The sequence below is a fragment of the Chanos chanos genome, chromosome 11 (genome assembly GCF_902362185.1).
Source record: "Chanos chanos chromosome 11, fChaCha1.1, whole genome shotgun sequence".
NCBI lineage: Eukaryota > Metazoa > Chordata > Actinopteri > Gonorynchiformes > Chanidae > Chanos > Chanos chanos.
This window is the reverse complement of record NC_044505.1, coordinates 22,413,592-22,439,446: the sequence shown is the minus strand read 5'-3', so window position 1 is coordinate 22,439,446 and position 25,855 is coordinate 22,413,592. Positions and strand designations below refer to the sequence as shown.

Here is a 25,855-nt window from a genome sequence, read left to right as displayed (position 1 = left end):
CAAATTCACACATTGCTCACTAGTTACTGGTACATTTCTCTCTTACATTTCTGTTGTCCATCATGATATTAACTACATCATATTTATTGACTGGTCTTAAAAATGCCAATAGCTCAGTCAGGATTTGGTCAAAAGGATTCTAGCTTTTCTGCACCTGACCTCTGGAAAAGGATCCACATTGCTCTCGAACTGGATTCACTGGTTTCTAAAAGTCGTTTTAACATCACTACCCTTGAGATTTGTCCTACTGGTTATTATAACTGATCTCATCACATCTTTTCCAAATTCACTGACTGTTCTCAATTTGTTTTATTTATTCTTGTGTATTTGTTATTAGGATGTATTAATATGTATTCTTCTCAGTATCCTTTTTCAAATGTTACATTTCTTTAAATTCTTTGCATTTTCTCACATATTTATAAAAAAAATGAAACCATGGCTTTGGGGATGATTTTTTTCTTGATTAAAAAAGTGTCAAAAAACTGTACATTGTCAGTGAGAGCCCCTGAAATGCGTTTTTTTAATTGTCTCATAACTTGTTTTCTGCACTTTTTCTGTGTTTACCCTTATGTTTTCTTTGTTATTGTGTTTTCCTGCTTTGTTGGCCTGAATCCTGTTGTATTTCCTGTTGTGCATGAACTCACTAAAAGAGCGCTTTCATTGAATGTGCTCATGTTTTCAGTGAAGGGTGAATGTGAATGTATCCGTTGCCAACTAAAGAATGTGACCTTGGGCGTTGCTCAGGTTTGTGTGAGATTCAGAATGCTTGGGTCCTGCAAAACACAGTGCGTGTGCACATGGTGCACCTTAAACAACACTGACTAGCTTAACCCTTTTTTTGCAAAATGTCTGATCCAAGCAACGCAGCCAGTGGTACTGCTGAAGCCAGTGACTGGGGGCTGGGGATGGACAGGTAGGAGGAGGTTCTATTGAAAAAGATAAACTCAGAACAGCCCATAAAAAAAAAATAATAATAAAAAAATAAAAAATGGAAGAAATGAACTGGGACTGTGCACTTTTTCAAAATTCAAAATCATGCACTGTGAGCATGAACTTGTTCATCATAATCTGTGTGAACTGAACTTTGAGCTAGCTCTTGTGAAGTCTGAACTTGCACAACACTGTGTTTCATTCTGTCAGTCACACAGTCAGCTGGTCCCTTTTAGCTTAAATGTGTACTGGTAACCAGTGCTCACCAAGACATCATCACAATATGGTGTCTAGTCAGACACCAGTATCACAACTAGTGAGAGGTCCTCAGATACACCACCTCCTCGTTCTCTCTCTCTCTCTCTCTCTCTCTCTCTCTCTCTCTCTCTCTCTCTCTCTCTCTCTTTCTCTTTTATCACCTTCTCTAGAAGCCAACTGTCAACATTCCACTGAGGGAACATGATGTCCACTTCTTTTTTTTATAGATGCATATTTCCTTTTCACATGATGAAACTGATATTATCTCAGTCTGGAACTCCTCTTTAACCTTTTGGCTAAAAGAACATGTTGATAGGACATTCTCAGAGGGCTGATACAGTTTCTTGTTGTTAGTGTGATCTGTAGTTAAGATATGAAATAAAACACTGGCTTTCTGTTCTTTCCTCTGATAAATTCCAACACTCAGAGGCTCCACCCACACTGAGGAATGACACTCTCTGCCCACTCTCACAGACACGAATTCATGACAACCTAGATTACAATCTTACTTTATTTACCAAACTTAAACTAACATAGAAAATGCTCACAATGAATTTCTGTTTGAGAGTCCACTCTCATTTCCTGACACTGCCCAAAATGATGATCACTTGTCTCCTCTGCCTTTCTGATATGAAGTCAAAACTGGTGCCACTCAATACTAGATCTCTGGCCAGCAAATCTTTTTTTAATTAATGATACTATAACTTTAATCAATGATACTTATAACTTTACGTGCCTTACAGAGACTTGGTTAACAGAAGGCAACAGTGCTGTAATACTTAATGAAACAGTCTCCTCAAATTTTCGTTTCTTTAATACACGTACAGTCGTTAAAAAAGGAGGTGGAGTTGCGACGTTATTTGAAGACACACTCCAGTGTAAAGCGATTCCACTCGGCAACTACTCATCGTTTGAATACCTCTGTTTTATATTGCAAGGCGCTGTTAAAATCCTCTGTTCAACCATCTACAGACCCCCAAAACACTGTGCTACTTTCATTAATGAGCTTTCAGAACTACTGTCAGTTCTTTCCATTGACTATGACTCTCTTATTATAACTGGAGATTTTAACATTCACGTAGATAATCTAAAAGACAATAACGCAAACAAACTCTCTGCCCTACTTGATACATTTGAGCTCACACAGCACGTAAAAGAGCCCATCCAAATACAAGGGCACATTCTAGACTTGGTGATTAGAATAGGTGCCAACATTTCCAATGTTACTGTTGTGGACCTAGCACTCTCCGACCACTATTGTATTTTCCTTGAGATTTTGATCACCTCAGATATCAGATCTAGATCAATTACAACAAACTAAAGATACATTTCTGAGAAAACCTGTACTCAATTTATAGACACCATAGCCAAATCTCCATCTATAAATGCAGATACCACTGATGGAATGCTGGAACAATTTCATTCTAAAATCCTGAATGTTATTGGTGCTGTTGCATCATTAAAAATGAGGGGGACCTCCAATAAACAAAAAACACCCAGGAGAAACAATAAAACCCCCCAAAACAAGAGTTTAGGAAAGACGAACAAAAATGGCAAAAAACCAAACTCTGTATCCACTATGACATCTACAAACAAAAACTTTTAACTTTCAACATTGAATTAAGCCAGGCTAGGCAATCACACTTCTCTCACATTATTAACAAAAACAGCAACAGTGCAGGCATTCTTTTCAGCATGGCTGACAGATTAATTAACCCACCTAGACAAACTGAATCTGAACTCCTCAACATAAACAAATGTAATGAACTTGCACGTTTCTCCAATCATAAAATTGAATGTATTAGATCTGGAATTGCAAACTTACAGCCAGATGATACATCAGGAAAACCGTTACCTCCACCAAGAAAAAACATGGTTCCATTATCAAAGTTTAATCAAAATAGACCTAATAACACTAGGTGAAATTTTTCAGCACCTCAAACCATCAACCTGCTGCCTTGACCCACCACCAGCTTACCTCTGTAAAAGCATTTTTAGCTCTATTGCAACTGATTTATTGCACATTGTAAACTGTTCACTTATGTCAGACTCATTCCCTAACTCATTAAAAATAGGCACCATTAAGCCACTCCTAAAAGATAGAGCAGTTGAACCCTCGATTCTTAAAAACTACAGACCCGTCTCAAATCTTCCTTTTATCAGCCCAGTAATTGAAAAAGTAGTTTTCAACCAACTAACAACGCTCTTGAATGAAAATGATCACTTTGCTGAATTCCACTCAGGTTTCTGCTCCCAGCACAGCACAGAGACTGCACTCATAAAAGTCCTTAAGTCCTGTCAGGAACGAAAGCTCAACGCGTTTCCATATGCGCTGCCCCTGATATATCCTCAGTATCACCTGGCAGGACAAAGTTCCAAACAACGCTGTCCTGGAGAAACCTGGAATCCTCAGCATGTAGATCCTGCCGAAACAGAGACACATGCATTGACTCGGTCATGGAGTACGAATGGACAATGGCCGGATCCCCAGGGATCTCCTCTATGGAGAACTAGCACAGGGAAAAGGTCCCACAGGCAGACCTCAGCTGCACTATAAAGACGTCTGCAAGAGAGATCTGAAGACCTTGAGCATCGATCTAAGCACCTGGGGAGTTGTAGCCTTAAAACGATCAGCTTAGAGACAGACTTTGCAGAAAGGCCTCTCCAAGTTTGAAGACTTGCTGGCCCAGCAGTCTGAGGCAAAGACACTGAGGAGAAAGGCCCAAGGCCAGACAGACAGACCAGCATCAGACTTCACCTGTGCTTAGTGTGGGAGGGACTGTCACTCTCGTATTGGCCTGTTCAGCTGCACCTGATGCTGTACCAGAATCACCACTCAGTACGCAACTCCATAGTCTCCCGAGACTGTCGGATGCCTACTACTACTATGGTGAACCTAGGGGTGCATGTGCAGAACTAATTGAATCCGGCCCAGAGTATTAACATAAAACTCACTCCAGAATTCAGAGATTATATATGAGCATTGCCACCTGATATTAGCCCTTGTCCTCACCTGTACTGATATCACACACAACCGTACTGTTTAGGGGTCACTTAGTTGTCAATATCATTTAGTTGTAAATTATATTTTTATTGTTTCATTACGTTAAATCTGTCCTTAAGTGAAATAAGTGTTCATTCAGCTGCAGTTGCGGCCTCACTGCATTGACATGTGTTTCTTTTAGTCATAGGGAAGCACAGGTGTCTTCCAGTCATCGTTTGCCTTTGGAAAAAGTACCAGTCAAACCGAGGACCTAATTTTTATTTATTTATTTATTTATTTATTTATTTATTTTTAGTGGACACAGTTAGTACTTTTTGCCAGAGTGGGAATATTCAGGGTAATAAAAGATTTGTGAAAACATGTATGAACAATATTAAGCAGCTTTAAACTACCTCTATGATTAATATTTCCCAATGCACAAAAATTCTTGATCCTTTTAAAAGTTACTCTTTGAATGAAGCTATATCGTTTTACAGTGTGGGAAGATAGATATACTCGACTTAAGTATGTTTATTGCAATTATTGTGGCTGATTTTAATATCAAAGTCTGTGTGAAACACACAAGTAAGACTTTCATTGTAGTTTGCACACATGAATAGAGAGCTCTAACCTTTGACCTTGACTTTTGAATCTAAAGAACTGGTGAAGGCAAAGCAGGAGGAAGCAGATAACACAGGTAGTGCGACTGCTCAGTGGAAGCTGATGAAGAATGCCTGGACTGAGGCAGTGGTGAAGTCAAGTGGTTGAACCTTAGCACAAATGGCCATGAAACAAAATGTTGTGCCTGTATTATTAGTCCGCTTGTGTGTGTGTGTGTGTGTAGGTAAATATCCAAAATCCAGAGACATCCCATTTACATCCAGTGAGTCCAGAGCAGAGAGATGAGCCCAAACCTTAATGAACACAGGTGATGGTGGACAAACACCACCACAGGACATCGTCAGCACAACACTGAGACCCAGCCTGACAGTCTGGTCCAGAGCAATGAAGAACGTTATGATCACAAAGCTGTACCAAGGGTTTCTCTGACCTGCAGGAAACACATCTAAGAGTTTACTGTGCATTTGCAGGGCTATACTGTATGTGTGTGTGTGTGTGTGTATGTATTGGAGCCCGACTGATAAATCGGCGTGTGATATTATCGGCCAGTATGAGTTAATTGCCTGTAAATCAGTATCCGCGATAGGAGAACCGTTCTATCATTTCTCCCTCGTCACTTCTAAAAATTCTCTGGCAACATCACTTACAGCAGCTTATAACGCTGTCCATTCCTAAATTAGGTTACCGACAAAGCTAGCTAATGCCATGTTGTCATGTAGGAGGCCACTAACGTTAATGAGCTCTTGAACTTATTCTGCCTAAATGAAGCAATGGTAAATATATCTGCAACTCGCATGTCTGTAGTTACAGTCGGTGCATTGGAAGATATTAAACCTGAGGGGACACGTAAATAAACGTGAGCTGCACAAGCATCTAACATGGCTTGGTAGCCAAACAAAGTTATCTAGCTTCTCTTTCAAACACATAGTGTGAAATCCCAAAGTCACACGTCTTCGCTGCAGACAGACGGTCATATAGTATTAGATACATTCAACAGCAGCGTTCACTCTAGGTCACTGCATCAGTTTACTGCACAGTTTAAGATGGCACGTTTTAGGTGGCGCCAAATGGTGGCTGAAGAATGGTTTCTCATAGCTTGCACTGGACAACATTAACAGAGAGCTGGTAAAGGGATGAACTAGAGGTGAATATGCTGCATTGAAAGTAGCCATTGTGACAGATTAGGTGCAAAGTAATAACTATTCAACAACAAAAACAAACAACAACAACAAAAAAAAACTATTAAATTGTGTATGAAGGAGAGCTCTCTTTATCAGGTAACTGTAATCAGGAGAGTTATGATAAATGCATTATGTCATGTTATCTTGGTGAGGACTCTTAAATAATTACATATAACAAGGGTTAGGGAAAATCTTTGTTTGTGTTATGTGTCTCTGATAAAAAAGAAAAAAAAGAATATCAGCCGATATATCATCTTAAAACTCCTATATCAGTTGGGCTCTAATGTGTATGTGTGTGTATGTATGCATATATATAGATACATACATACATACATACATACACACACACACACACACACACACACACACATATATGTACGTATATATATATATATATATACACACACACACACACACACACACACACACACACACACACACACACACATACATATATATATATATATATATATATATATATATATATATATATATATATATATATATATATATATATATATATAATTTTTGGTCTGTCTGAGATATATATATATATATATATATATATATATATATATAATTTTTGGTCTATCTGAGAGAGAGAGCGAGGGAGAGAAAGGAGAAAGAGAGAGAGACATATTTTATTGGATTAAAGAGGACAGTTAGGTGTTTGGAGACAATGTCTTTGACTCCTGAACAAGAGACTGCAGTAGTAAACATTGTTTAGTCGACAAGTATCATTCACTTGTTTGAAATTCAGATTCAAATGATAAAGAATAACGTCATGTTTCTGGGCATTGTCAGAGTCAGCCTTCGAACACTGGACCTCAGTTTGTAATAGAAGAGACTCAGGATGAAGTGTCCTCTGTGTGTGATTTAAAGGAAATGTGAGAGAGTGAAAGAAGAGTAATAAACACATGTTTTAGCAAGTGCAGTCAATGACATCACTGGAGATCTATGGACTGTAATTCTCTGCACAGTTTGGTAACAAAAGCCAAGACCTGTTTCTTATGGTCTTCTCACAGTAGACCTCTGGGAACACGGATTTAGCCAGCTGCTTATGTAAAAAACACTAAGACTTATGGCATATAGTCAAAGATATAGACCGTTTTTGATGGTCATATCGTCTTTTTTTTTATACTGTATTTACTCTATGATACTGTGATGCTGTCATAATTATTACTGCGGTATTCAAATCTAACATCACATTGATGTTGGAGGAGTGTCTGGAGGAGGCACAGAGTTTGAATTGAGTAGGTGGAGGAGAAACAGCAGAGAGGTCACTGACCACTGTGTGGTGGTAGATATCTCTGATCAGTACAGAGAAAACATCAGTCTCTGTGTAGTCTTCCGTAGCTCTTCCATCACCATTATTAGTGCATGTGGCATATCTACTTTCATTTCCCTTCCACACTCAAAACTTCTCGTTTCTCCACATGACTGACCAGGATCAGCTACAGCAGGTCATTTATACTGACTTCCCCCGGTTACTCTCTTCCTTTCTTCATTATTCTTTTTCTTTCTTTCTTTCTTTTTATTTCACTTTTCTCCTCCCTTTTTTCCCCTACTGTCTCTGTGGTCCATGTTATGTTATCTGTTATTTGTCAGTTGAACCTAATTTTGCTTTGAGCTTCATCTCCCAAAGCTCAGAAAACTAAGTAAGTGTGTAAGTGGTGTTAAATGATTGTATTAATTTCTTTAATTCATCTTGTGTTCATGGTTTCTGGTCACTGAATATAAGGTTATGACTTCTCTAGGGCCTTTAACAGCAGATTTAGGCTAATTCAGAATCTGATTATTGACTTATTTCTTATTGGATTTAGTAATGTTACACTATGTTGATTAACCAGGGGTAAAATCCAATATTTTTCTCATTCACTACTTAATAAATCACAGCTATTATGAAGCAGTCAGATCTCTGTAATAAAATACCCCTGACACACAAGTACAGCAGACAGAACAAAGTTCATTTAGGGTATTCAGCTTGTGACTTTGATACTGCATACTGTTTCTCTTTCTTTTTTCTCTCTCTCTGTCCTTCATAAACGTTTACATGGCTCAAATATTAATATGGGCTTATCGCGGGCTAAAAACCCTTATCATCCAAATACAATTTCTTGTATGGTGTTATGACTGACTCATCTCTGAGTGAAGTGAAAGTATCTGTGGTTTTGAGAAGAGGAAAACTGCGAGTTTGAGTTGTCAGTGAGAAAGAGGGAGATTACAGTGTGGTTAAGGGAGACCCGCTGCCAACCTCGTGAGACCTTGTGATATCTACAGCATAGACAACCATATCATTATGAATTGTATTTTACGGGAAATGTTACTGAAGCCTTGGGTTCTGGGATGGTCACATGTTTATGTATTCAAGGTGACAAAAGTGGGAATCAGAACTAATAAAGCTTTGTAAATATCTCAGTTTCCTTGCAGCTCATATCTGTAAAATTAGGTCTGTGTGACCCTTCAGAATGTCTTCATCCACATTCATTCTTCTGTAATGATCCGTTATTCTGACTGGGTGAGAAAACACCATGATACCAAAACCATGTTTCAGATACTGGTCTGAATGCATCACAGCCTCACAACAGACCCCACCAGCACAGGCAGCTTTTGAAATCTTACAACAATCAGAAATCACGTCCACTCTGGAATAAGAAAAATCACGCTCCCATTTGAAATAATGTGAAGGTCTTCTATAAAATGTGCTTGCCGTCTGAGGATGGGTTGTTTATTTTGGTTTTTTTTGGTTTTTGTTGTGGTAGAGTTGTTATTTACAGTCTTACAACATTAACCTCCCCACTTCCTCTTTCACATGTGTCCTCTGGCAAGTATAACAGACAATAACTGGAATCAAAGAGTCACTAGTCTTTTGGAATTCTTAGCATTTGGACTAATTTTTCTTATTCCTGTAAATAAGGTAATGTCACTAATATTTGCTCATTATCTCTTTATTTAGAAGAAGACCTGAAATTCATTTACATTTATTTACTCTTACAAAGCTCTTTTAACCAGTATTTAAGGAATTTATCAGATTTATTATCAAATAGATCAGGCTATGGTTTACATTTTATAAATGGAATAAAAGAAGATTCCTTGAAGAGCAGACTTCAGAAATGAAGCATTTTGAAACAGATTAGCTCAGCACTGTAAGAACAAAAGTTAAACTCTTTTTCCCCCCCCAAACAGCTGTCCACAGCAAAAACAGGAAACAACAATAGATGTACAGTTTGAAAAGGAAAACGCCGTAAATTTAATCACTGTGCGAAACATCAGCTATAAATTGTCTAATGCCTCCATCCATTCCTTGTTCTTGTGAAAGAGGACTGGTGAGTGAATAGGGACTGGTGATTTGAGACTGGTGGATGAGCACTGGTGATATTGAATATTCAGACACTATTCTACATGTGCCCCATGGGGGAGTGATGGGGGCGCACACACAGTGGTTTCTTTCCTGGGTTACCATGGTTCAACTTTGAGTCGTAAACTTAAGTATCCTTTTGTGTTGTTCTGTTCATGGTGTAGTATTGGTTTTGCTGTGTCATAGTTTTGCTGTAATGTTGTGTGGTGTGTTCTTGTTTTGCTGTAGCATTGTAGTGGTGAAGCATTGTTGTACTGCGTTATTATTTTGCTGTAACATTATTGAGTTCACCATCACCCTTGTCTTGTGAGACCCTGTATTCCTGAGACATATAGTCTAGTTTGCCTCAGTGAGGAAAGGGAAGAACTTATAATCTATGAAGAGTTGAAAGGCAGATTCTCACTCTGTTTTCCCCAATGGAGTCTCTGCGCCTTACATTATTTAGAGTAATGAAAATATCTCTTATTAACTGTGAGAGAAAACTGATATTCTGAGTTATTTTGGGGAAGAGTTGCCATTTGTTCTTTTGTGACACTGACTTCTTCACTTCCTCTTTCACAAATGTTTTCTTCACAGTGCACAGGCATTTTTTGGACTTGAAGAATCATCAGTCTTTTGGAACATTTGGCATTGTCCCCCAATTCCTGTAAATAAGGTAATTTCACTAATATTTTCTCCTTAGTCCTTTAAATGGAAGAAGAGAACTGTGATTCTGTAGAATTAGGATGATAAAACCTAATGAATGTTCTACCTGAAGGCTTAGTTTTTACACAAACAATCTCCACAGAGGATTTGACAAGAACCCTCAGGGACAATGGTTATTACTGGATGGAATTTTGAAAATAGAACATATAGATTGTAAGCAGTAGTAAGCAACAGGTCGCTTGGTCCACATGCCTGTTTCATTAAAGAGAACAGACTGTCATTTTAGAACCAGTTCTTTTACCATGAATATAATGTTTTATGAAATAGTGTTTAAGGAATTTATCACATTTATGAACAAACATATCAGGCAATAGTTTACATTTAACCATGGAATAAAGCAGACTTCAGAATGAGCAGACTTCAGAAATGAAACATTTTGAATGTAAGCTCAGCACTACAAGAATGAAAGTGAAAACATTTTTTAAAATGTATTATTTATTATACTTGACTATATATTTTTTGATATTTACATTTATTTATTTTCTATTATTATTATCATTAGTAGTAGTAGTAGTAGTAGTTGTAGTAGTAGTAGTAGTAGTATTACCAAAATAATAACAGGAAAAACAGGAAACAGTTTAAGATTGAAAAGGAAAAACAGTAAACTTGATTAATTATAAATGTAATGGTGAAACATGAGCTCTTAACCGTCTGACACCTCTATCCGTTCCTTATTCCTGTAAAAGAGGACTGGTGAATAGGTGCTGGTGAATGGGTAGATATTGATGATATTGATGATATTGAATGTTCAATGATTATTTAATGCGAGGGCTGCACACACAGTGGGTCTGTTGGGTTATCACGGCTTGGCTTTGAGTCTGTCAATTAAGTATTCTTTTTATTTTTGTTTTTTTTGCTATAGTATTATATGGTTGTGTCATAATTTTGCTGTAGTGTTGTGTGGTATGTTGTTGTTGTTTTGCTGTAGTATTGTGTGGTATGTTGTTGTTCTTTTGCTGTAGTATTGTGTGATATGTTGTTGTTTTGCTGTAGTATTGTGTGGTATGTTGTTGTTGTTTTGCTGTAATATTGTGTGATATGTTGTTGTTGTTTTGCTGTAGTATTGTGTGGTATGTTGTTGTTGTTTTGCTGTAGTATTGTGTGATATGTTGTTGTTGTTTTGCTGTAGTATTGTGGGGTATGTTGTTGTTGTGTTACTGTAGTATTGTGGGGTATGTCGTTGTTGTTTTGCTGTAGTATTATGTGGTATGTAGTTATTTTGCTGTAGTATTGTGTGGTATGTTGTTGTTTTGCTGTAGTATTGTGTGGTGTGTTGTTGTTGTTTTGCTGTAGTATTGTGTGGTGTGATGTTGTTTTGCAGTAGTGTTGTAGTGGTAGAGCATTCTTGTACTAGAGTATTATTTGGCTGTTGCATTATTGAGTTCACGGTCACTCTTGTGAGTCCACGTTCCTGAGACACAGTCTAGTTTGGCCCAGTGGTTGACCTTACCCTGCACCATGTATCATGACACTTGAAGCTGAATCTTGTTCTCTGTTTGAGTTAAATTATGGGTTTTTTTTATGTCTGAACACAGAAAGTCAGTTTAACACTGCAGAACATGGTCTATTCTTCCATGACATTAGAGTTTTATTTCATGAGAAGTACAGTTAGAGTGAGGAAAGGAAAGAGCTCCCGGTGATCTATGGCACTGAACAGCTGATAGCCAGATTTTTTCATTGTAGACTTGCTATTTGCAGCCTCGTGACATTAAACTCCTTCAAAAATGTCTTCTAGACAGTACACAGACATTTTATAGACTTGAGAAGTCACCAGTCCATCAGCTGAACTGAGATTACTTGGAGATTACATTGCAAAGCCTCAGGGAATCACAGGGGGCATATAAATACAGAAGGAAAAAAGGTAACTGAACCAAAACCAGGTGGCAATGCAGATTCCCTCCATTTGTGCCTTCAGGTAGCCCCATGGGAAACAGGTTAGAAGGGCAGTTCCAATTCTCCAAGTCAGTTGGACATGCCTGGAGTTTACGGATGTTGTTTGCGGCTTTCTGAATGTTGTCTCTGTCCTGATGCTGTGCAGGTTGGATGGCATCTGTGTGTTTAGCCAGTAGAAGGCCTGTGGTATTCTAAATAGAGACCTTGGTTTCTGTTTTAGTGAGCCGTGTCTGAGGAGTATCTAAAACTCCATGAATGGCTTTGACATTGACGCAGAGAACCACCAGGGTGTTGGTATAGACAATGCAAAATAAACCCAGGAAAGATGAGGCTCTGTGCAAACATGCAGTGCCTTGACACATGTGTTCCTTACCCACAACGGTCAAGGCAGTACTTGGGCGATTGAAGTCATTTGCCAGTGATCCCACTAAAATATAACCACAGAAGAACTCCATTTCCCACAAGCCTTAAAACAACCACAACACATTCCAATAAATAGTGTATTTCCTAGCATGGAGACCTTACAAACCCTCAGCAGTCCACAAGTCTAAAAGTAAGAAAATGGAATTACTGAAGTAAAAAATGAAAAAAAATTAAAGGGTGGCTAACTTTTAGCTGTAGCTGTAACACATACCTTCATAAAAATGGAGCAGGAATGTACAATCCAGCAAGCACAGCGAAACCAGGGAGCAAGCAGATGACACTGAGAACAGGTGTCTAATATATATAGGTAATATATACAGGTAATATATACAGGTAACCAAATGGTGCTGTAGAATGTCTCAGTTTAGGTAAAAAGAATCTACAGGAGAGCCTTATTTGATAAGTACCTGAATAAGGGGGAATGCTGATTTGGATTTAAAAGCTACATGTGGATGAACTTTCATGCTACAAAAAGTTTAATGAAGAACTATGAATTATAGTACAACTCAATGTAAGAATTCAAGTTTACATGTGCGCGTGTGTGTGTGTGTGTGTGTGTTCTACAGCTGTGCTGCCTGGCCACAGAGATTGCTGATTTCTGTGAACTCCCCATAAGGAGAGACCTCCCATAGAATGAGAATGAAGGAGGCATGAAGGAGTAAGGGATTATAGCTCCAAAAATGAACTCTCTGTGATATATGAGGAGAGAGACACTGGCTCTAAAATGAGTCTCTCGGGATCATGTGAGGAAGAGGTTTCTGTCTCTAAAACGTGTCTGCCTGAGGAGTACTGTGAAACTGACAGGTGAGGAAAAGATTCACAAGGAAACTGCTTCCTGTTGTTCTCCCAGTAGTGACATAACCATCGGCAACACTCACAAACATTCTCATCACAACAACTGTCACACTCTTTAAATGAAGTGTCTGTGTGGGATATTTTGACTGAGATTATGACAAGCATGAGCAGAGGGAGCAGCTGGGTGAATCCACCAAAGTGTAAAGTTCCCACTTTGTAAACTAATTTAGTTTAGATGTATCGATGATCAAATTCAGCTATTTGGTTTATGATGAGCTATGCTTAAATGTTTGAATCATTTCAGTTCTGTAGACATTTATGTGTCACTCTCATAGATAAGCTGTTATTCTATTTATTTTTCACAGTGTTCAGCAGGAGAGATCAGACTCACCTGTACCCAGCTGTGTGTCCATGAAGAGTGACCGGTCTAAAGATCAGCCACCCAGCTTCAGAGAGGGAGAGTTCCCTGATGAACAAAGGTCATTATTATGATTGTTACGATGTCATTTTTGTTAATATAGAGGTCTGGTCACTGTGACATTCAATTTCAAATTCAGTAATGAGACATGTTTGAGATAAACATGCTGTTTTTGGAATCATCTTACGCTCTGTAGTAAAACAGAAAGAAGAGCTATATCACCAATGTATTCAAACCTTAACAGGTGACAAACCCGTACACAATGTATACATTCTGTAAATTGTTAGTATATTTTCTGCAACAATATCATTCTGATGATCAAAGAAATAATTTTGTCACAGATACTCAGACATGCAAGATGCATGTGCAAAACTAGTTTAATCCAAAACATAATCCGAATCCAAATCCAAATCAGTAAGACAGACAAGGTTTGGTACACAGTTATAAGTCTACTGGGGATGAGTCAGGCAAAGACAAACAGGCTGGGGTAAAAACAGGAATGTAACTGAATAACAGAGTAAACAGTATAAAATAATTTCTCATTTAATTGGGAAATTATACGCAGTTATGCACCTTTTAAATTGTATTTTATTTTAAAATTTCACTGTGCATTTTGACAGAGGGTTCCACAAGGAGAGAACAAAATCAGAAGGTTCCAGTGTTCAGTCTGTCCAGAATCATGTGAAAGATCTGATCTCTATATTTGAGGTAGGCTTTATACTTTATGGACATAAGCATGAGTTCTGCTTACTTCAGGTCAGGGGTGTCTGATTTCAGTTCTAGCGAGCAACCATCCTGCAGGATTTGGATGCAGTCCTAATTTCACACAGCTGAGTCAAAGCCTTGAAAAGCCGTGTTTTTTTTCCCACCTCTCTTCCAGCATAGAATCAGCCTTGTCACACCACCGCTGAGTCTGCCGATCTGCCGAAATTCCACTGTGAAAAAAATGAATAAAACAGATTTGTGAAATTGGATTTCGTAGGGTTTACATTCCATCATGAAAATAGCACTAGATGACAGAGCGAACGTCAACTGCAATGCAGAGAACTCTTTGTGCTTTGTGTTAAATACTGCGGAGCATCAAACTGATAGCCAAGCTGACTAATCTGTGATAGCACAGTGGACTTGGCAGGCGTGTGCTGAGAGTGTGTCTATGCTGGAAAAGCGGTTGGTAAAAAGAGAGGGTTATTAAATAAAGGATTTAAGGGTATTCTGTAGCAAGGTTGATCGTCAGGGCTGCACTTAGACACCATTGCTCTAGATGGTAATCAGACAGTCAGTATTGGTATCAGTGACAGACAGATAACAAACTCAGTGTTGTGAAATGTGATGACAGACAGACTGTGTTCAGTACAGTCAATATGATAAGGGCTTTATTCCAGTATATAACATAATGAATTATTACTATGTGCGTGATCAAATATCAGTGAGGGCTCATTCTTTATGAATGCACTTTAGACTATACTATGGCAATGTCAGACTACATTCTCTGACATGAAAACTACTGTTAATCTGCTTTTATTTTGAAATTGACTTGCTTAAATGTATTTTAAGACCCTTGAGAATAAAATCATCACTTTTGTGAAGAACGAGCTGAAAAGACTGAGGAAGCTTCTGACTGCAGAAAAGTCTGAATGTTTTGGGGGTCTGAAGGAGGACGATGTCAGTGCCAGAGAGGGAGTTCTGAAGATCACACTGCACTTCCTGAGGAACATGAACCACAATGACCTCGCTGACACACTGGAGAAAAGTAAGACATCTGGAACAAAATGTGATCTTCCAGTCTAAAATGTGTGCGTAGAGGAGACTGAGAATTTCTTCATAATTTAATTATCTAATTTTTGTCATTCTCAGAAAAGTGGTATTGACCACTGAGGTGGACCATATCCCTTAAATAAATGGCAGAGATGGTTATATAAAAGCATCTCTAAAATACCACTGCTATGTTTTTGTTCTCTGCAGTGTGAATACAGAGAGCTTGGTATATCTAACATATGTACTGGAGTTAATTAAGAATCTTTGAAGACTGGTGTTATTGTCAAATCATAATTTTAATTCGGTTCAAGAGGAATGTTTACGGGAGATAACAATAAATGTGATACAAAATCTTTCACACAAACGAACAAATGAAAATAGTGAACCATCTGCTGACACACACAGCGGAACTAAAATGTGATTAAACCCTAACAGTCAAACATTAATTTCAGTCAACAGTCAAACATTAATTTCAGCTAAATCCGATCAATGATGAGAACCAGACAAGTAAAGAGGAAAACAAAAGCCGTTTCAGCTTTCTTCTCTCTGTCATGATTTACTGATCATGACTCTTTTTTTGTTTTTAACTGTTTGATTAGATGAGGGTATTGTGGCCCATCAGCAGAAATTAAAGTCAAATCTGAGGGAGAAATGTCAGTGTGTGTTTGAAGGAATAGCGAAGCAAGGAAACTCTACGCTCCTCAGTAAGATCTATACAGATCTCTACATCACAGAGGGTGGAAGTGGAGAGGTCAATAATGAGCATGAGGTCAGACATATTGAGACAGCATCCAGGAGACCAACAACACAAGAGACACCAGTACAATGTAATGACATCTTTAAACCCTCACCTGGACAAGACAAACCAATCAGAACTGTGCTGACAAAGGGAGTTGCTGGCATTGGAAAAACAATCTCCGTGCAGAAGTTCATTCTGGACTGGACAGAAGGAAAAGTCAATCAAGATATAAAGTTCATATTTCCATTTCCATTCCGGGAGTTGAATTTGAAGGAGAAAGGCAAGTACAGTTTAGTGGACATTATTCATGTCTTTTTCCCAGAAACAAAGGAAAATAAGTTTACTACCATTGGCAAGAGCAAAGTCATGTTTATCTTTGATGGTCTTGATGAGTGTCGAATTCCTCTGGATTTTCAGAACAATGAGAGTTTGTGTGATGTAACAGAACCAACGTCAATTGGACGTCTGTTGACAAATCTGATCCAGGGAAATCTGCTTCCCTCTGCTCTCCTCTGGATAACCTCCCGACCAGGAGCAGCCAGCCTCATCCCACCCAAATGCGTTGACCTGGTCACAGAGGTAAGAGGTTTCAATGACTCACAGAAGGAGGAGTACTTCAGGAAGAGAATCAGTGATCAGAACCTGGCCAACAGAATCATCTCACACATCAAAACATCAAGGAGCATCTGCATCATGTGCCACATACCAGTCTTCTGCTGGATTTCAGCCACTGTTCTAGAGAGAATGTTGGGTGAGTCAGAGAGTGGAGAGATCCCAAAAACTCTGACTCAAATGTATGTGCACTTCCTTATCTTTCAGACCAAACAGAGGAATGAAAAATATGAAAAATGTACCGAGGTGCAGCCAAATTGGAATAAAAAGACCATTCTGTCACTAGGAAAGCTAGCCTATGAACAGCTGAAAAGAGGGAATTTCATTTTCTATAAAAATGATCTGAGAGAATGTGGTATTGATGTCAGAGAGGCCTCAGTGTACTCAGGACTCTGCACCCAAATATTTAAAGAGGAGCTTGGACTGTACCTGGGAGAAGTCTTCAGCTTTGTGCACTTGAGCATTCAGGAGTTTCTAGCTGCCTTATATGTGTTGCTGACATTCATCAACAGCAACGTAAATCTCTTATCCGAATCATCATCCTTCTTCACACGCATTGCAAAACCACTAACAGAAAAACATATGTTCAGCTTACATAAAAATGCCATTGATACAGCCATACAAAGTAAGAACGGACAACTGGACCTCTTCCTCCGCTTCCTTCTGGGCCTCTCACTGGAGTCCAGTCAAACCTTCTTACAAGGCCTACTGACTGAGAAAGGCAGAAGATCGCTGAGCAAAGAAGAGACGGCGATGTACATCAAGGAGAAATTCAAAGAGAATCTCTCTCCAGACAGATCCATCAATCTGTTCCACTGTCTGAATGAACTGAATGACCATTCTCTAGTGGAGGAGATCCAAAGCCATCTGAGCTCAGGAAATCTCTCCAGAGCTGAACTCTCTCCTGCTCAGTGGTCAGCTCTGGTCTTTGTGTTACTGACATCAGAGAAGGATCTGGATGTGTTTGACCTGAAGAAGTTCATCAGATCAGATGAATGTCTTCTGAGGCTGCTGCCAGTGGTGGAAGCCTCCAGAACAGTTCTGTGAGTAAAGACTTTCTTTATCTGATGCCATTTTACTCATAAATTACAAGATAAGAGTGTCTTCAATGTTTATTATCATTATATTTACTAAAGCCCTTAATTCTATCCTTACATGATGAGGGTAGCTTTGAAACCTTTAACCATTTCAAGTTTGGGGCGTGTGCCACACTTGAAAACATAAGATTAAAAAAAATCACCTTTTAAATAAAGTAATCATGTTTGTCAGTTGTTAACACAGTTAGTTTTCCGGGATAGTTTTTTTAATGTATTTATTCTCTTTTATAATTACATATGCCCTGTTGTGTTTGGTTCTTAGTGGATCACTACACTTATTCTAATATGTATCTTGTATTAACTTTTTTCACACAGTTGTTTGATAGGGGAAATATATCTGCTCTAACATTATTTTGCTCTCAGGCTGAATAACTGTGACCTAACAGACAAAAGCTGTTCGGCTCTTGTTAAAGTTCTCAGCTCAAACTCCTCCAGTCTGAGAGAGCTGGACATGAGCAACAATATTCTGCAGGATTCGGGAGTGAAACTGCTCTCTGCTGGGCTGGGGAATCCACAATGTCAACTGGAGATACTTAGGTGAAGAAATACCTTCTATGAATTTCACTGCATTCCAACCTTTGTAGTAAACAATGCTTTGCTGACAATTTCCAACTGACAGTATCCATAAATCAGGCCAAGTCCATTGAAAATCAGTCCCAAATCAAATAAAATCACGCGTTTATGCTTGCATGATATAAAACACAGCCCCTTGAATGCAATATGTAACAAATAATAATGTCATTTCACAATACAAAATTTTGACCCACAATTCTTAGTTTAGATCATTTCACTGCTGACATTCTTGACCAGGGCTTGATGCAATCAAGGAAATGAAAAGCAGGTACATGTCCGGATGAAGCTTTAGTTCTGTAGTTATAGGTGGACAAATGACTCACAGTTCAAAGTTCTTAATTTCTGTCATAACCTTACAGCAGGTGGCGCGGCAGAACAGAAATAAACACTACTTTAGTTTAATGTATTTTACAGATTTGCTAACAAGTGTAGAGCATAACATATTGCACTCACGCTAAATTCCGTCAGTTGTCTAGATAGTGTCTAGAAAGTAAAGTGAGATTTATCAATAATTAGAACTCTTTTTGGGGTAACACTGGACTGTTGAAGAGAGACAGTTCCCATTACTCTTGGGAAGGCTTCACTCTCCTCTTCTAGTAATCTGGTCAAGAGTATTACTGGAATGAACATCTGACTCACCAGGCCCCAGACCAGGCCCCAGACCATTGGCTAAACCGACCATCTGCTAGCTGCCTTGAGCCATCGCATAGGTTCCTTTCAGACTCTGTCTATCCCATGCATTGCCAATTTTAAAAGGGAAAAATATGAGAGGCCATGTAGGAAAAATGCAATTAACATTAAAATAAATCTGTCTAGAAGTAATAGTGGCAAAGATGATCCGAAATTGGGGATTTTAAATATTAGATGTATTACTCCCAAAGCAGGCATTGTAAATGAAATAAATACAGATCATAGCTTCGATATACTTTGTCTTAAAGAAACATGGGCTATACCAGATGACTATGTACGATTAAATAAGTCAAATCCTCCAGGATATAGTAATAAACACACCCCACACCTAAATGGATGATGAGGTGGTGTTGCTACAATTTATCATAAGTTAGCTATTACTCAGAGATCAAGTTATCATTTAATTCATTTAAGGTACTTGTTCTTTGAGTCACTGTGCCTCAAAGGTACAGTGAATTGAGGCACTGGCAACAAATCCTCTCAGTTATTCACTCTTATTACCATTTAACCACTTATTACCATTTTCTAAACCACCAAAGATAGCTTCATCAGTAACCTCTCAGACGTATCTGCACTACTTACTGTACCATTAGGTCTTGTAGAATTGGACAAGCTGAATGAGCCCTTAGGTCTTACTTTGTCTACCACACTGGATGCTGCATCTCTCCGCAAGAAATTGGTGAAAGAGAGAAGGGTTGCATCCTGGTTTAATGACCAAACCTGCACACTTAAAGGAGCTGTCAGACTCGAGGTTTGAACCCGGATCTCCAGAGTGGTAGACAAACACTTATTTACTAAGTTACCGGTGACTGGAGATGACTCAAGTGCAGAGCAGCACAAGTATTAGTTCAATTGGTTTTATTCCAAAAACAAAAACTAAAATCCAAAAGCACAGAAGAACCAGGCAAAAAATAAGACAAAAACAAAACAAAACAAAACAGGGAAAACTGCAGAATGCAGGCAGAACAGGGTGGTATTCCAGAAAGCAGGTTTAGTGAAAACTCAGAGTTAGTCAACTCAGAATAAATAGTAAACCTCCAGCAAAACAAAGCCATAGGGCTCTTCTGTTAGAAGGTTTACTACTTGATCTGAGATAAGAAACTCTTTTACTAAACCTGCTTTCTGGAACAGCCCCCAGGTCCTATACGTAATTCAAAATCAGAATCCAAAAAACAAGCCAGAGTCAGATCTAGAAAATCAGTCTGTGAAACAGAAAAAAACAAGTTAGCAAGGGAAAATCCAAAAGAGGTTACTGGTAACAAGCAGAGTAGAACCAGGCAAACAATTCAAACAGTCGAGAGAGGCCAAAAATAGGCGTAGATCTTTAGAAACACGGAGGAATCACAAAGACTTAGCAAGGACATAGACAGAGGACCGGGCTTAAACACACTGAGATAACAAGTAAACAAAGCACATATCAGAGACAATGAGGTACAGATGAGCTAGGTAACAGGAGGGCTGGATCAACATAACAAGAGCAACAAAGAGTCTTTGGCGACCTCTGGTGGTCAGAAGTAGACCTACCTGTGACAGGAGCTGCCCGCAGTTTGGAGTGTGGATGGAAGAAACCAAAGCTCGACGTATTTTGAATAGCAAGGAAGGATAGCATGACAAATTACAGGCAGGCGCTGACAGCCGTACGGTCCACATTTAGGAGATTTATTGAGAGAAGCAGAATAATCCCAGACGTCTGTTTAGCACAGTGGTCTGACTGACCAGGAACCAAGTAGTCACTGAACCACAGAGCCCATCACAATACAGTAGTTATGACGTTTTAAATTTCTTTAGCGGCAAGATTGAGGACATTAGGAAGAAAATTGGGATTAGTAAACCTATAGCTGCAGCATCTCAACCAAGTGACACCAGTATAGCTAAACCCACTCAACACCTAATTTCCTTTTCTATCATTGGGCTGGATGCACTTAGGAAGATATTAGCAACATCAATATCCTCAACTTGTGTGCTAGATCCAAAGCCCGCAAACCTATGAAAAGAGTTACTTCCCGCAATTTCAGAAGTTACAACATATTGTTAATTGTTGGCACTCTCCTTTGTTCTTAATGGAGTGAGCAGTTCTGTCAGACTGAAATGATGACAGTCTGGAGTGCGGGACGTCGTCATGGAGCCACGTCACGGTAAAAATTAGAACACAGCAGTCCCTGACTTCTCAGTGTGTGGACAATTTGAGTTTGAGTTCATCCAGTTTGTTCTCCAGGGATCGGACATTAGCCAGAGACAGGGTTGGCAGCGGTGGTCTGTTTGGTTTAGTTTTTATTCTCGCCTGCAGCAAAGCTCTCATCATAGTGCTCCTGTTTGTGTTCGCATCACCTGCATCCCCTCCATCTCTGGCTGGAGTGATATGCAGAGGCTGGCCTTGTTGGTTGGGTGGTAAGCTTGCTGATATTGTCTAGCTCAGGTAGGCTGAATGACAAATCTCTGTGTTTGTATGCAACTTCCAGAGGAGTTTGGTGGTCATAGGAGTGCATTCTGAGTCAGCAGAACAACAACTAACATAAAATGTCAAACAAACAGCACCGTTATTAGGAGCTACAGAAGCCACTGTGTCCTTGTGTGCAACCAATGATTTCAATAAATCGTCAATTTATGAGACTTCCTTGAAAAAATTAGGTGTTCACAAAGCTAAGACACAGTAACATCTTAATTTTTCTTTTTTCTTTTTTCTTTTTTTTTAACTACAAAGTCAGAATGAACTTAGTACATATTTATAGTCCCTACAATATATATGTCTTTTCTTTAGACTTTCAGATTGTGGTATAACAGAGGAAGCATATGCTGCTCTGGCTTCAGCTCTGAGGTCAAACCCTTCACACCTGAAAGAACTGGATCTCAGAGGGAACAACATTGGAGACACAAGAGTGAAGCTAATTTCAGATTTACTAGAGGATCCACAAGGCAAACTGGAGACACTGAGGTGAATAATTAGTCAAAACGTGATATAAATATTTGGCTGACATGATGAAGAGTGGTTTATACAACTAAAAGGGTAGAAAGCATACAAGTGAATGAAGTCTAATTCATTCATCCTTTGCTCACTGTTCAAAAGAATGAAAAAAGAAGAAGAAAAACAGAAAACAAAATAAAACAAAATAAAACCCTTTTGCTTAATAAAGACTGCTCTAAATGATTAGTATTATTTTTCAAGAGATTTCTCCCAGGAATGGAGAAGCATTCTTAGCTATCAGGGGGTTCTCTTATGTTCACTTCTTTTTCTTTTCTTTTTTTTTTATCTTCAGCGGACCACACAAATACTTCACTTTAAAGAATACACTGATATTTATGATGAATTTTTGAAAGATGAGACATTCACAAAACACAGAAGCAGTAACATGCTGATTTTTTCCCGCCTGCGAAGTCAGTATGAACCTAGTCCAAACATATTCACTACAATGCATATTTGTCTTCTCTCTAGGCTTTCAGACTGTGGTATAACAGAGGAAGGATATGCTGCTCTGGCTTCAGCTCTGAGATCAAACCCATCACACCTGAAAGAACTGGACCTCAGAGGAAACGACCCAGGAGACTCAGGAGTGAAGCTGCTTTCAGATTTATTAGAGGATCCACAATGTGAACTGAAGACACTGAGGTGAACAATTTGACAAACACAGCTAAAAAAAACTAAAACTTTTGAAAAGCACTAGTTTGCAGAGAAGACTTTTGTTTAAAAAGGTTGTGGCAGTAAACATTTCTGGAATTCATTTCTGGAATTATTAGTTGAAATATGTAAAGAATTTTCAGGCAGCTCTTTGCCAACCAGTCATATTTCGAACATCTAAACACTATTTATCTCACATGCATCAGTCGTTTAGGCCCTCTTCACTGATTCTGACATTGATTTAAAAAATATATATTTACTCATATTCCAACAAATGAGTCCACATTTAAAGAATAAAATTAGTGGGATTATATTAGACTATGTGTCCTAACACCTGATCTCCGTAATGGTAAATGTGTTTAGAAATATTTTTGCTGTAATAGTTCCTCATAGCTGAGTTTGTCATATTCGGTGATGCTGATCTGTGTGCTGTAATGGATCGTGCTCTGGACAGCTGAGGAGGATTAGAGAATCAGCGAGGCATAAAATGTTCAGTGACATAAATATATTCTTCTTCTCTCTGCAGGCTGTTGAAAAATCCTGTTGCAGAGGAAGCCTGTGCTGCTCTAACTTCAGTTTTAGGTAAAAACCCCTTACTGCTGAGAGAGCTGGATCTGAGGAAGTATAAACCCGAAGACTCAGGAGTGAAGCATCTCCCTGCTCTTCTAGAGGATCCACACTGCAGAATACAGATCCTAGAGTGAGTGGTTAATAAATAGATAAATAGTTAAATAGTTAAATAGATAGATAGATAGATAGATAGATAGATAGATAGATAGATGGATGGATAGATAGATAGATAGATAGATAGATAGATAGATAGATAGATAGATAGATAGATAGATAGATAGATAGATAGACAGATAAAATGTTTGGATTTATCAACAGCTTGGTTTATGAGTGTCGATAAACAAACAGGTTTTTCTTTCTCATAAAACAGAGGATACTGTGGCACACTGTCGCCCAGACACAAAGGGGGACAAAAAATGTACAAATCGTGAACCTTATTCTGCATCTGTTTATCCTGAACCACAAACCGCACAACAAATCCCTCCGTCCCTTCTCACGTCTTAGTTGCCGGCTTTAAATTCCTTTTACATGAAAACAGGGGGGTGAATGAGCTTGAATGGTTTTTTCAGTGACTGGTAAATGGGAACAGTACCTGTTTACAGTAACAACATGATTCAGATATTTAAGATGCTTAAGATGATGTTTGGTTTCACTTGGCTTTCTGTTCTTCTGACTTCTTCTCTTATTCTCTCTTCTCTGGACCTTCCTTGGCTTCTCCTCTCTTTACTGGCTGGGCCCTTTACATTCAAATACAATGAAGGTTAATAGTTGAAATTTTAAAATTGCTTATAATGAGAAATATAATCACACAGTGTTTACTGTTCTATAAAATGCGTCTAATGTCTGATGTAGCTTCAGTGCAGTGTTTAGTGTCAGTTCAGTGTATTTTCAATGCTATTATCTGGAATTCCACATTTTACTGCAACTGCTGCTGGTTTCACGTTCACTCAGTCAGCTGATGATTTGTAAAACATTCCAGTTAAATTTTATTCTGTAGATATCAGACACTCTTGTCTAAAGTCCTAACAGTAAAATGATCTATGTGGTTGATGAACCAGATGCTGGACACTCTGATAGGTGCAGTTTGAGAAGTTTGCTGTTCTGTATTATTTACTGGTCTGGTGGAAAGATAAACTCAAGTGTCTCTGACCTTTTTTCAATGTTCACCCTGTTTTCCAAATTAACGGTGAAAAAAATTCTCCCCTGCTATCTGCAAGGCGACTTGGGAATGAAAAGCTAGATTCAGTCAAAATCAGAGAGGTAATTAGGCAGGATATACATGGACCAGGAAAAGGTTTTTGAGTGCCTCCTCTGATAAATGACCTCTCTCTCTAGTCTGTCTCGCTGCAGTACAGGAGAGGAAGGCTGTGTTGCTCTGGCTTCGGCTCTGAAGTCAAACCCTTCACACCTGAGAGAGCTGGATCTGAGTGAGAATAAACCAGGATACTCAGGAGTGAAGCTGTTCTCTACCTTACTGGGGAATCCACACTGTAAACTGGAGAAACTTAAGTGAGTCATATTTTTATTTAACAACTGAAAGCATCTTTTGTGATGAAGATTTCTCTATGTCATTCTTCATATCAATACCATATCATGGTTAGGAATTTTCATTAAACGTTTTTTTACAGATCTCTTATTGCAGTAAATATTGCCTCTGAGAGACATATAACTGTATAGATATAGTTACGTATAGTCTTAAAAATGTCATCTCTCACTCAGTTCATTTAAATACCCTATAAAATATGTTGCCAAGACAACTTAAATATAAACTTATATCATGCAAAAGTTTGGTTTTGCTTCCACTGTAAAGACAATGAGAGATTCACTGAGTCACGCCTCTCTTTCTCTCACTCTGTGTGTGTGTGTGTGCGTGTGTGTGTGTGTTTGTAGCCTGGGTTGGTGCACCATAACAGAGAAAGGCTGTGCTGATCTGGCCACAGCTCTGATATCAAACCCCTCACACCTGAGAGAGCTGAATCTGAGACATAACAAACCAGGAGACTCGGGAGTCAAGCTGATCTCTTCCCTGCTGGAGAATCCTCACTGCAAACTGGAGAAACTTGAGTGAGTCATCATTTAACATAAAAGAAATGATCACTGTTATCTCTGTATCACTGTTGGGAAACAATTTTTTTAAGAGAGACCCAGTCTCATGTACCAGAGTAATCTCTAAAAATGAAAACTGTCTTCTGCCCCCCCTCCCCTTCTTTGAGTGCATGCCGGGAGTGAGTGGACAGAGTGAGTGTGTGAGTGAGATTGGCTTTTTGTGCAGCTTAGCTGATTTTTCTAACTTTTCTTTGTTAGTATTGCATAGATAGATGCAGATAACTATCATTTGTTCATTTTAGTAGTTTGGTTGATAGATGTGTGTAGGACGGGATTTGTTTTTGTCCCCACGCCGACCAGCTTTTGCTGGTTGGCATAGCCAGCTCTGGGGTGATAGAGTTTGAGCTCCTGATGCAGAAACATGGCTTATAATCTGGCGTACTGAATTAATTCGAGATCAAAACAGGCACATTAAACGTAAATGGTGCAGGAGACTTCAGAAAATGGACAGCACTCTTTGAACTTGCAAAACAGAACAGCGTTAATATATTGTTTTTAAAAGAGACACACAGTGACGGGATTAACTAAACAGATT

The 25,855-nt window shown here is 38.7% G+C and overlaps 1 protein-coding gene across 1 annotated transcript in view; it reads left to right on the top strand.

Annotated features, from left to right (window-relative positions):
- The first annotated feature begins 13,076 nt into the window (after positions 1–13,076).
- LOC115823847 (NACHT, LRR and PYD domains-containing protein 3-like) overlaps positions 13,077–25,855 on the top strand; it is a 704,547-nt gene continuing 691,768 nt past the window's right edge. The window contains exons 1-10 of the mRNA XM_030787870.1: positions 13,077–13,156; positions 13,513–13,626; positions 14,186–14,273; positions 15,120–15,315; positions 15,920–17,714; positions 18,132–18,305; positions 22,462–22,635; positions 23,171–23,344; positions 24,550–24,723; positions 25,105–25,278. Of these exons, the coding sequence (XP_030643730.1) occupies positions 13,077–13,156; positions 13,513–13,626; positions 14,186–14,273; positions 15,120–15,315; positions 15,920–17,714; positions 18,132–18,305; positions 22,462–22,635; positions 23,171–23,344; positions 24,550–24,723; positions 25,105–25,278 (3,143 nt within the window). The remainder of the gene's footprint in view (positions 13,157–13,512; positions 13,627–14,185; positions 14,274–15,119; positions 15,316–15,919; positions 17,715–18,131; positions 18,306–22,461; positions 22,636–23,170; positions 23,345–24,549; positions 24,724–25,104; positions 25,279–25,855) is intronic.